Below are 13,473 nucleotides of genomic sequence, written 5' to 3'. Positions count from 1 at the left end.
GTAGCGTCATAATGGATTTGGGTTCAGCTTCTTAATATTCGTGTTGAGTCCAGTCCGTGATCTGCTTATCAGAGACCAGCCCAAGTAGAAAACAGGCATTGCTGTGGCAAAATGACGGGCTGTTTTGAAAAGGGAGAGCGCGGATATGGAGCTGGATTCTTTGAGCTGGTCCTCAGTTTCATGTTTTGAACCTGAACCTGTGATCTCAAATGCTTTGAAGTGAGAAAGGTTGAGCTGTTGCTGCTGGCATTGATGATCTTCCTGGATGTCGCTGTTGGCACAACACAGCAGCTGCTGGTACACCAGTAACGGCCTTTTTGAGAAGTGATTTCTGCTTTGAAACATTGGATGTTAAAGTTTACTTCAGTTAGACCGAATGTAATGGCCATTGGAGGTTGGTAAAACAGTATTTTAACGAATTTCTGCAAACGGACTCTGTTGTGAACCAGATTGACACAGGCTAGATGCCAGAGAGAGTACTGTAGGTGCACATAACTTTGAAATAGAGCTTTCATTCATAACATGGGTTGCTCTTAGCGTGCAGTGTTCAAGCAAATCATCACCCATACACTTGTTTGGTCAAACAAATTAGAATTCAGAAATGTTTGGTCCCCTTCATGTTTATTTTCTAGGTGGTGTGACGACTGTTGGGCTTTTTGTTTTTGTTTTTTGTAAAAGAAAAACACTTTTGGAGAGATTTATGGTAGATCTCCAAGTGGCCCACATATGGTGGGTGGTCAGTGTAAACGTCTGTTAACTGTGGTCAGGAATGAGGATGCTACTAAAGGGAGGCCCTGTAATGATGTTTAAGTAGCACTTGCAATTACAGAGAGGGATTCATATTAGCACTGGTACTGGTTTTTGTTTAATTTGAATATTAAATGTGTTTGTTGGGCCTAAATATTTGGTTTTTTTAGATTTTTTTGAGAGGTTTTTGTCCAATAAAATTTTAGACTTAACGTGCAATAATACCCTCCTCATGAAGGAGCTCTGATGTTGTAACCAATGTATTTATAGAGCCTCCCCACTGGTAAATTCACAATGAGTTAACTAAATTTTCATAAAGAATAATCTGATCACTACCCTCTGTATCAAAACAATAGTTTTATATATTTTTTTCTAATCCTGGTGTTCTATTCCTAGAATTAAGAAAAAAAAATAGGGGTTTTTAGTCGTCCTTGACAACTAAAACCTACCTCTTGCTTTGCTGTTTAAAGGGCAAATATATGAAACCAAAATTCTAACCTCAAAACTAAAAAGTTAAACAATGCAACTTACACAGGTTTCTTTCTGTAAAACCTGAACTAGACATTTGGTCCTATATCACATGGTTGTGTGACATCACATCCTCTTGGTTGCTAAGCTGGCTTAAACTTCAAAACAGTGACAGGAATATAACTGCTGCTTTTGTGATAATTCCCAGATTTATCCTAATCCATATAATATGAACAGCAACATTGATCTGTGATGTTGCACAGTTGCCATTTTTCAGTCTGCACAGTCCGCAAAGGTTTCACCAAAGCCTGCAACTGGATAAATAAGAAAAATGCTTGGCCTTTGGACTTAAATCTAATGTTCTTTTTTTTTCCTCTCTGTTTTTTCTCTTTAGACGATTATAGCTACCTGCCTGATGTGCTGCCTCCTCTTCCCGAAGTCCCGGACTCTGGCTCAGACCTGAGCTCCGTTGACATCCCAGCACGCTGCCTCCGCAACCCGGCCTTCCGCCACGCCTCCTCGCGTTATTTCTCTGCCATCAGCATGGACTCCTCTCCTGACAGCGCCGAACGACCCATCAGCTACAGCTCCACGTCCTCCTCCGCCTCCTCCAGGGACAGTCACTGCTCTTTGGGCAGCCGTTCGACCCTTGTCGCGGCCCCTCAATGTAACCCCGTCACCCCTGACCAGGACTCCGGGGCGATTCGATTGGAACTGGTCCCGGCCAGGCAGCTGGGATGCGAAGAGGAATATGAGGGAAACAATGGAGACGGCAGCAGACAGACTGCTACAGAACATTTACAGCCCAAGTTGAGTCCAGAAGTACAAGAGAAGATGAGCCAGGTGCAGGGACCCAGGACGTATGTGGACCGGGTGGTGCAGGAGATTCTGGACACAGAGAGAACCTATGTTCAGGACCTGCGCAGCATCGTAGAGGTAAACTAGTGTTTATTTGTAACATCATACACAAATTAATTCTAAGTTCTTTATGGAAAAAACAAAAGGACAGAGATATGACGCATTCAGAATATGAAATACATCAGAAGAATAAGGAAAAACAAATAGACATCACATAAAGACGAACCCTAAAATGCAAGTTAAAGACATGATGGAAATGATTAAGTTATCTTTGATCTATCCAGAAAAATTACAGTAAATATCACATTTTGAGTTTTGATTTAATGAAACTGAACGTTTCTGGACTCTTAAGCATTTGAGGAAGCTGGTACCAGACCCGATCAGCATAGAAAAAGATGATGCCTCTCTGAGGAGCCTACATGGTACATACATGGCTAGAAATTCTGACTCCGTACCGAGACCCAACACAATTCAGAGCTGTAGACCATCAACAAGACCTTGAATCTGTCCTTTTACAAACAGGGAGCCAGGGGAGGGATTTGTGGCCTGTTGAAATATGATCCAGGTTTCAGTAATTTTAGTAGATAAAGCTCAAGTTGCCATAGAACTCTAAAGTTGTATGTCATCAGCATTGTAAGAGATATGGTGTTTTTAAAATGATCTACTTTGAAACTAAATGAGAAGGCCGATGATTTATTCACGTTTTATACTTTTAATGTTTACAAGATAAAATATGGTAGGTTTCCTTTAAATAGTAAGAATAAATTCGCTTAAAAGAAAAACCTTTTAATATTTTTTTGTGTGTCAAGCAGTGTGTTGAAGTTTAACCCATCCTTTCGATTTTATGGGGGGGGTTTTCACACACTTGAGCTCATCAGCTTGTTGCCTGCAGGAAATCTGTAAGGTCACCTGTGTGGGCGGGGATGGGTCCAGTCATACGACACCCTGTACCTTTGTCCTGCATTCGCTGGCACACATCGGTTGTATGCATACACACTCAAGCAAATGGGCTCATTTAGTGTTGTTGGCTTTGAACTGCAAGAATACACATCGCCTGAAGACTGAGCTCAACTGGCTTTGTTGAGGACTGGGTGTAGTGGCTTGCATCAAAGCTAGCACTCTTTCCCATTACCTCCCATTCCTTTCTGAATGTTGTGCTTATGTTCAGTTTCTTTGTTGTGGACTTCAAACACATGCACTGCTTTTCTGCTTTAAGCATTGTGTGGTTATTTCTACTCCAAAATGACAAAATCTTTAATTGTTCTCATAGCTTTGTTGTCAGTGTTCTCCTTGCTCCTCTTCCATAAAGTCCAGATTTGTGAAGCACATGACATTAAGTTATTAATATTCTCCAACACTAAACAGCTATCTTTTACTGGATTAAATTACACACAGGCAGACTTTCCAATTCGATAGCTGGTTCTATTGGATCTTACTTTGGTGTGTGAGGTGAAGTCTATACACTCCACACTTTTTAGAGTTTTTGTTTAAGTTTTTCTAAAACCATCTATTATTTTCCTTCTACTTATTTTCCTTCAAAGTGCTGACTTGTGACAAAATAACTTGCTTTCGATTCACAGACCAATGGCAGCAAATTCTGCACCTGAGGTTTCTTCTTTCTTGTAGCAAAAAAAAGAAAAACAAAGACACACACAACACACACAGCAAACTGCCCAGTGTGAGTTGTCCCGCAGTCTGTGTTGCAGTAAATCCCTCTGCCCAAAATGCTTCCTGCAAAGGAAGAGGGTGTGACAGCCTCAGCACAAATATTTACCCAGGCTCCCCTGCGTTCACCTGTGTATCATCTGTCAGCAGGACTGCCGTTGCGAGTTATTCTTGCCCGTTTTTCCTTTTTTTTTTTTTCTTCTTAGTGATGTGTCTAATGATTTTAAATATTTGTGTGTGCATTTTTTCATCTTTTGTGAAGTTGTGGCAGGGGTTTAACCAACTATGCTGTGTATTTGGTGCATGATCAGTAATTTCTTCCCTCAACTAATATGTGCAACCAGACCAATCCATCACCAGTCGGCTAAGTTTAAAGTTTTAGAAATTGTTTGGATCTTTTTTTCCCCCTTCCTACTTTTCCAAACTCCCTCCTGACCTGGGGCATTTAAAGTTGTCCATCACTTTCGAAATAGTCTGCAGACATTTCCTGGCCTATGAAAATACTCGAGCGTGAAGATTGAGATGTTTGCACTCTGCATTGTGTGGAGTAATCACTTCCTACTGTGGCGCAGTGTTAGGGTTATGTTTGGGGAAAGACTTGCTCGAGGTTAATGGTTAACACATGAAAGAATCAGGTTTGTACTTGTTATGTCTGATGCTCAGAGGAGGGAGTCAACCTTCAGGTGTGTGCATGTGTTGGTCTGAACGCTAACCTTTGTTGAGCTCACTGAGGCGGAGCATGTTGATATGAGCAGGTCACGCCGGGTCAGATCCCTAACCCTGTGGCTAATAAAGCATCACCTTACATATTGCTGCTGAAAGTCAACAAATCCTAAACATGACCTGCTAACACAGCCCTCAGCATAACCACCAGCCTGTCCGTAGTGGATTTCCAAAATCCCAGTCTATGCCTCAAACCCTTTGATCCTGACAGTGTCCATTTTGTCAGGATGGACAGACTTGATGAATCTCCATCCCACAATCCAATTGATCGATTCTCCTAATTAATGCAGAACTAATCAAGCTGACTTTAACTTGTGATGCTCTGGAACCTTTAAGACAGTAGGTTGAAGTCTAGTAAGTTGTTCAAATGTTTGGATCTATCAATTAATATTAGAGGTTGATTGTGCTTTCCCACCAAACTTTTTCCTGTCTTAAGCCATGATCAGCGATTTCTTATTATGCCTTTTAGTTCAACTTGTATGTCAACTTTTTTTTTTCTCTTGTAGATTAAAAGTCATAAAATAAAAGATTGGCTGCCAAAGTTGTAATATAACTCTGAAAATTGGATGTCCCTCCTATCATCCTAAGCTCAATATCCAATATGGCTCCCACAAGGAGTCAGAGCTGCAGCAATAAAATGTCTTGCACTTTTAATATTTTGTATGTTATTAACCATAATGGACACAATCTATATGATTTTGTTAATGAATTAGGGTTGAGACTATTTTTGATTAATTACATAGATTGTAATGTGCTAAAAAATTTTAATGCAATATATTGCTTCTCGTTTCTTTTTTTTTTTTTTTTTCCCACAAAGATTTCAAACCAGAATCTTCTGTATGCATGTTTCTGATACACCCGTAAATCTGACACGCAAACTCTTCTACGGGGATCAATGACGACTTCGCCCATCCGGGCGTTAAGATTTGCTTCAAAAAACAATCTGATGGGATGTTGGAAAAGGCTATTGTTGTGTGCAAGTTGTTCAAAAAAAGAGTTAGCCTGCCACTGAATCTATTCAAATCTAAAATAACATCTCGGTGCAAAACATGTTGCAGCAAGTACAAACGTCCCCAGTGCTAATGTCAGTGTCCACATTTTTAAAGAAGTATTTCTTCAAAGAAGTTGCATGAGTAACCCTGGGTTCCTGAAGCACTCGAAAGCACATTGTGCCAACCTGATAATTTAATAATCTAAATAACACTCTAAAAACAATAAACATAGTTGTTGTTAAGCTAATTTGTCTATTCCAAGTTGGAACTAGACACAACTAGTTATCTCAGATTTCCAAGGCAAATCAAAGTCATACTTAATTAATTAATCCTTGTTTGCGGTGGTGAAGCATGAAATCTTCTGTGCATCAATGTAAAATAAAATGGAGACCGTCAACCTAATAAAAAGTTGTGAAGCCCATTTAAGGTCTACACACTGATTCAAGGTAGCTTTTCATCCTTTGACCTCAACAAAAGCAGATGAAAGGACTGATGTCCAGGGTTCGGCTGTTCTTATTACTAAAGAACAAACAAAACAACAACAGGAACTTGAGTTAACCATCAGAATAGAAATAAAAAAAAAAAACAGTCAACAAATTGAAGAAAACGAATGGGGAAACTCCCTAAACCTTCCCTCTTCTTTGTATCTTATAAAGGCAGCTTTATGTGATGAAATGATTACTGGGTGTTTCTGCAGGTTCAGGACAGTCTTGTTTTTCTTATTTTCTCAGTGTTGTAACATCTTTGCAGGGTCTGGTTACAGAAATAGTGTTGAGTTTGTATCTCATGTTCATCCAGCGCATCGTTTGTATTACCAAAGTGTGCGTAGGTTTTTGACTGGTGGGGAGTGGTTGCCAGTTGCCAACGCTTGTTTTTTGGAATGAACTCAGACCTGCAGGAACAGATACTACCAGAGCTCCGACTGAGACCGACATATCAGACACTTCATAATGGATGTTTACTCTGGATATATCTGTCCTATCCGATATCGCTACACAAAGTTTTTACATTGGTGATCTCTCTTTGACTGCCACCTTAGTGCAAAGTGACATGTACATTCAGTCAGTGCTGTGCAACAAGTTTCTCCTGTAGAAAGTCCAAATGCAACTTGCATGGAAACCTTTCCACCCGTCCTAGTTTCTCCACGTCTCACTTTCCGCTTGTAGGGCAGAGAGAAGTTGAAGGCTTTTGTCTAAACACCATCCACACGCGTATCAGCACCCATCAGTAACGGATGCGATTGAGGCAGTGATAAGATGTGCCGAGTGAAATCCTCCCAAGCTGACACGTACCTGTTTTTAATGAAGTCTTGTTAAACCTGTCTTTAACTAATTTGTATCAACATAATAGCCTGCACCATCTATTCGTCAAACTGTTTACAGAAAACGGAAAGTGAGCAGGCTTTTAACTTTAAAAGAAGCCAAAACGCTATTCAGAAAGCTTTCTGAGGGTTGTTTTGGATTAAAGTGTTTCTGCACAATTAAATCTGAGAATAGACAAATCTCTATCTCAGATGGTTGGGAGTTTTTAGATAAATAAAATGAGTGGAAAAATGAAGAGATTCACACCAGACTGGGGACTTATTAACTTTAATATAGCCATGACGTTCTAAAGTTCACACTTTTAAGAGAACTTTAGATTTTAAAATATTTTTTATGTGATTCTTTAATCTTTGATTGATGTAGTGAAAATCAGGGGGAAGGGAAAGGCTGAAAACATGAAACAAAGTCAGCGGAGTTTAAGTGAATCAAGATGTGAACGTTAGTGTTTATAGTCCCTCTCCTGACTGCTCTGCCTTTGTCTCTACAGGACTACTTGGAGTGCATCAGTAACCAGTCTCGACTGGCCCTGAGCTCGGAGGATAAAAGTTCGCTGTTCGGCAACATCCGGGACATCTACCACTTTAACAGGTACTGAACACACACAGGAGCCCAATGGATTCAACCTCAAGAAATAAGTCAGACATTAAATTGTAACAGCAGAGACCAGTTGATGTCCCTGGCAGCCTAGTTGACAAAGTCTACAGCATTTTTAGATTCTGATATCTGGGAAAAAAATCATCCTTGGCTGTTTTCTGATAACTCTCCAGAGTGGACCCATATCAGTGTGCAGTGAGGATTTCAATAAAAAAAAATTAATAATTAGATTACCTTTTATAAAGAAAACCTGGCAAAAAAAAAAAAAAAAAAAAAAAAACTAATGATCTGAAATATCATCAGCTACATTACAATGCATTCCAAAAAGGATAAAAAAAGAAAAGCTTTCATGTAGCATTATAAAAGGTTATTCATAAAATTTTCTTTAGACTTTTTTTTTAAGCTTTAAATTGCCACATTAGGTTTTATTTCAGACATTTTATTTCTGATTGCAGTGAAGTGCTTTTCATTACTACTAAGTCATATTGGTGTGGTGTCTACTTAACAGATTCATATTTTCTGATTTAGGTCACTTAAGGTTACCAAATGTATTTCTCTTTGCCAACTGTCAAAATATTAAGAGAGATAATTATATTTTTTGTTGCTTTCTTCAAAGTCCAATTGTTAATGACTTTAAACAATTTGGAAAAGCCCAGATGATTAAGTCATGGCTTTGTAATTCACAATGTTTTAATTAATTGGAGACAGATCTGTGGATGTATTTAAGGACATCACCTCCAAACCGCTGCTTCCTTACGTGAAATCTTTGGGAAAACAAAAGCATGCCAGCCAAAGCAACATAAAAAGCAAGCCTGAAAAACTATCCTCACTATGAAACACGTGTGTATAGGAGCATCATCTTGTGGATGAAGGAACTGGTACACTCAGAAAATGGATGGCACTATGAAAAAAGTCCGATATGTGAAGATACTTGAATATCTCAGGACATCAACCGGGTAGATGAAGCTTGGACACAAATATATTTTCCAGATGGACAATAAACTTAAGCATGCTGCCAAATTAGTCAACATGTGGCTTCAGACCTCAGACTCTTATATTTACTGGGCCCACAGTGTGAGGAACTATTTTAAGTGCCTCACTATAAAATGTGTACCATAAATGTTAAATCAGTCAAAACTAACTGCAAGTAACATTATTTTGACAGTGTTTGAAGTAGCTTTATGGTGTGAAAACAATAATTTTAAAACGTATTCAGAGAGCTAATTTAGACTGACAGAAATATTGTTTGGAAACGACTTTTGCAGCTTAAAGACACACCCCGAGTCCCTGTTCTCTTTCTGGCTCCACAATTTGGGTTGAGGTGCTCGCTGATGTCTAAGTATAGCTTTCGATCAGCAGTCAGGTGTGTTTACAATATCTTTTTGTGCGCTTGTGAGTTCTAAATCCAGAAGATGTGGCGAGTGGAGCATCGCCCATGGTGGTCTGGAGACACGACCATTTTCTCCCACCTATTCATTTCTCGGCAGTTGCACACAGACAAGCTGGCCCGTCAAAGGAGGAATTAAAGCAGTTTCAAGCGGTCATGATGACCTCATGCTCTTGCCACAGAACAATAACCTCAGCAGCAGTCCGTTTTCCTCAGCGTGCAGTAATATACCCATATAACTTTACACATGGGAGCTGGTTGTGTGAATACATGGAAGTTCATTTGCTCAGTGCGAGTCGCCATTTGACCTGCCTCCTACTCCTGAAATTAAGAGGAATTGCTTTGGAGTTTAAAGTTTATAAAATCAGGAAAATGACAGCATGCACAGTTCCAACTTTGCTTCTGACATCTGTCGTCTGTTTTAGGGATCTTCTTCATGAGCTGGAGAAGTGCAACGCAGACCCTGTGGCCATTGCAGAGTGCTTCGTATCCAAGGTAAATATGATCCTGCGTCTTTTATTCCCCTTCTCTCTCTTTTATCTTTGTTCACATCTCAGTTTTCAGTTGTGAAGGCTAATGACTTTCATTTATTCAAGGACTTAGCTGTAACTGTGCAACTGCCTTCTGCAGTCTGATTGGCAACTTTTGCCATGCAACCTTAGTTTTATGCCAACGTTCTTCTCTAAGAAATACAAATCACAGAAAATTACAAGCATTAAGAGGCGAGGTGTTCATAGGTGATACTAGCAGCAGGGGTGGTCAGGAAGGCATTGACGGCTTCACAGGAATTTATAGCCATTATTTAAAATGCAGTCATCGTTTTTCAACAGTAGGAATAATAGCAGTGCTTCTGTAAGCAACTCTACTTCAAGAATTCCTCTGTTCATGTGGTTCAGCTGATCTTCTACACCCACTCTTCATTTAGGTCCCACAGAAGTGATTGCACGATCATGTCCCGTGATAATGTATTGCATTCCAGCACTTCCTACTAAACATATTACATTCCCGCCCTGCCATACTGCAATTACTCCCACAACCACACAGCCACTGTCTGACCAGATACAAAAACGAGAAACACCCATTCAGCATCACTTACTGTCAAAATACAGCAGCTGTTGTTGAAACACTTGTTTTTTTTTGTTGTCGTTTTGTTTTATTGCAGCCCACACGACTTTTTGGGTAATTAGTTGAAATACACAAACATCCTGTATCTTGCTGATTAATGTTGTAGGAACTCTCAAAACAAAATTTTTGTCAGAGAAAGAAAATGCTGTGGTAATCTTTTGGTTCCAGATAAATGCTCTACTTACTGGACCTAATATGAGTCATATGATGTTGACTGTTTTTTTTTCTTTCTTGTAATTGCTGTTATGTGGATCATTAAGGCAATGAAATATCTTTGCGGTGTTAAAAGTTGCTTAATGTAGGAGTGAGGTTGAATCATGGCGAGATAAAAGAATGCCTCCACCATTTTGCAGTAGTACAATATTACAAAACATATTAAATGTCTGCACCGCGTTTAGATGGCATAAAACCAACTCCTTGCCTCACAACTTTCTGATATTTTATTTTTTCTCTTTTACTGGGGCTTAACATCTATTTGTCAGGTTCTCTACAAATAAACCTTTAATGAAGGTTTGGTTCATACCAATTCTGTTTTCATTGTATGATGAAGAGGCAGTTTATGGTTTAGTGTTTTGGCCGAGTCAGGAAAAGTTTGGAATTTGTTTGTATTTTCCAAATCTGGATAAGTGGGAAGAATCAAAATAGAGAATGGTAAAATAATTCTGAACTTTTAAGCGACAGGACAGAGCATAAATGTGTACATTTATTATTGTATCATTCTATCTATGCTTTAATTTATTTTTATCCATCCTATCGTTTCTTAAGATGTTTTTTGCAGGTTTTATTTAAAGTTGGTGTTTCTTCAAAGCCACAAAAAACTTTTGGATTTAAACTGGAAATGTCCTGTTTAAGTATTTAATTTATGCCTGAAAATTATGCCGAAACCATTATGCTACAACGCACATTCTCAAACACCAAATTATATTAGTCTTCTAATGATTAACTCTGGTTGCATGGATTTGTCATTATGGTCTGGAGAAATGAGTCTCAGCTTCTACAAGTGTTTAGTCACCACCTGACTGTCTCCTACTTTGCGTGGTAATTAAAGCTGCTGTTTTCTCTGCATGTGTGACTTCATATTTTTCCAGACTGATGTCTTGTAACAGAGCTTGCTTTTTTTTTATTACTTAATGATGATTGCTAAGACCCAGAAAACCACTCATAAGCATATTTATCTTCAAGTTTTAACAACCAAGAATCACAACCCTGCACAGTTTTTGAAGAAGATATGGATTCCATTGTCAATCTGTCTCAGATAATTGGCATTTTATCCTCATGTTCTCTTCTGTTTGACCTTTCTTGCCATGAGTAAGCCTTTCAAAGTCTTGCCTGGGCTGCTACGTACTGATTGAAGCACAAAGAGAACAATTACACAAGAAGCTAAAACTTTTTTTTTTCTTTTTTTTGATTTACAATGTTCAATGCCTACTTGCTGACTCACTTTGATCGGTCTGTTCTTGGGAAATCATCGCTGCAGCAAAACCTTGGGCTTTATTACTTTGTTATTAAAGTGATGAGTGGGCTGTGAAGCAGCATGAACCTTTTTTTATTTCCCTCTGTAGTGATTACTGGCTTCAGCTCCAACAAGTCAAACTCTTTCCATATAATTTGTGTCTCTATACTGCAGAGGAAGATGTCTCCTTTTCCGCATGGGTACCAGCTGCACATAAGTGTTCAGAACTCTAACATGAAGAATCAGCATGTGGTGATTATATGATTTACCATGGCTTGTATATATTTCTAAAAAAAGGGAAGTGTATTACAGATGTGAGTTATTCCAAGGTCTGCTGGTGAACTGGTTAGATTCAAAGAGTTTCTGTAGATGTGCCTACTTTTTCATTTCAGTGTGTGCAAACGTTGCAAAATTTGCTTCCATAGGGCCATTTATGTACTTTGCGGTCTTGTGTGTTTTAGCTGCAGAGGGATATTAAGAGTGTGCATTGGGGAGTGTTTGTCATCAGAAATCGATGGTGGCACATCTGGTTGTGTTTAGGACCAGTCTGTGGCGGCAGCATGCTGCAGACAATGAGGAGGAGGAAGAAGGAGCTTTGCTTTTCAATTTAGGACGGTTCCCACGAAGTACCTCAGGCTAATAATTCAGAAGAGTTTGAGTTCCTATTGGTATATTTTGGTGGAATACATTGTTTATATACTTTGCTTTATATATCGGATTAAATTGGAGATAAAGCTCAAGTTTGTTTTTGCATAAATGTGGTGTCTGCAGAATGTTAATTTACTATGGATTAGATGCTCATAACTGTCTGTTTGCTTTGTATGTTTGCATGTGTACAAAGGATAGAACAGGCTTCTGTCATCTGCCCTCTGTTTGTGTTTATTCCTGAAATCTTGCATTCTGTTTGGTCCTCTGCTCATCTCACACACACAGAAAAACTAACAGAGTTAACAGGGAGTCCTGGTTTCACAAGAGAAAAGAGTTCATCTCAAAACTTAAAAGGACAACATGGACAGACAGAATTGAAAATGTCCATAACTGACCTTTCAGGAAAAGATGTTGCATAAACAGAAACAAAGTGAAATCTTGACTGATGTGAAGAGGAGACCTTGTTTCCAGGTTTGATAAAGTCACGCTGCCCCTTTTGATGTCTTTTGATGTTCAGAGAGGTATGCAAGGTGGGAAAATGTATCAGTTAAAGGGGCGGCGATGAGGAATGAGGGGCAATTTAATCCGCCCGCTCAGAGCTGTTGGGATAAACTGCGAATTAAAGGCTGGAAGCTCTGCTAATCATAAGCTACAAGCACGAGTTTCAGTTGGGATGAGTGAGCAGAGGAGAGTGGAGGCCTTGTATGTGGGCTCTGATTGTGCAGGGCAGTAAACATGAAATAAAGAGCTAGTCATCAAAGCTGAAATTAACTGCAGATAAGGTGAAACTGGTGATAAACGGAACAAAATTATATAGATACGAGTTGTTCAGAAGCTAAATAACTTGGATTGTTGCTGATGTCTATGTGTACTTGTATGTATAACTATACTTTTTAATATAATATAGGGAAGAAGTGTTTAAAATGGCAAGCATTTTAACATGACAATTGACACGCTGATTGGAATCTTGTGGCCAATTTCTGATCTCTAGTTTTTAACCAACTTTAGAGATTGTCAGGGAGACCTGGCAGCAAAATTGCAGACCACACAACTAGAAAAAAGCAATGCTTCCAAGCACAGATTAAATTAAACAGTTATTAAATAAAGATGGTAAGCTAAGCAAACCCATTAGCTTGTGTTTATTCTAGATGCACTTTTTTCTTATATTTCAGAAGTTTGTTGTTATGCCCACCCGAGTCTTTGGTATGAAAATGCGTTAGTAATTTATTCTCTCCTTACCACAGCATTAAATTACTATTAAATGCTGCCAGAGAAACATTGCTGGTATTCGATTTCCTTAAATCAGTTTCCTATTAAATATCGCATAGTAGGCAACAATACAGAGTAATGCAACCTTCTGTTCACCCCACCATTTCAACAGTTTGTTGTTGCAGGCTTAAAACTCGCAGACATCGTCACTGCAGTCATAAGAAAATGAGATCATTGTGAGCATTTCATTTTATATTTTGAAGCTGTGACTTTCACCTATAA

General features: G+C 38.9%; 1 protein-coding gene across 3 annotated transcripts in view; it reads left to right on the top strand.

Moving 5' to 3' along the window:
* Positions 1–13,473, top strand: part of LOC106920692 (pleckstrin homology domain-containing family G member 1) — a 64,064-nt gene that overhangs the window by 37,232 nt on the left and 13,359 nt on the right. For all 3 annotated transcript variants that reach the window (XM_014991857.2, XM_014991859.2, XM_014991858.2), the window contains exons 2-4: positions 1,610–2,151; positions 7,263–7,363; positions 9,182–9,251. In XM_014991857.2, coding sequence (XP_014847343.2) covers positions 1,610–2,151; positions 7,263–7,363; positions 9,182–9,251 — 713 coding nt within the window. The remainder of the gene's footprint in view (positions 1–1,609; positions 2,152–7,262; positions 7,364–9,181; positions 9,252–13,473) is intronic.

Source organism: Poecilia mexicana, unplaced genomic scaffold (genome assembly GCF_051168715.1).
Source record: "Poecilia mexicana isolate PSO_F unplaced genomic scaffold, ASM5116871v1 scaffold_21, whole genome shotgun sequence".
NCBI classification, from domain to species: Eukaryota; Metazoa; Chordata; class Actinopteri; order Cyprinodontiformes; family Poeciliidae; genus Poecilia; species Poecilia mexicana.
This window is presented reverse-complemented; position numbering and strand designations above follow the sequence as displayed.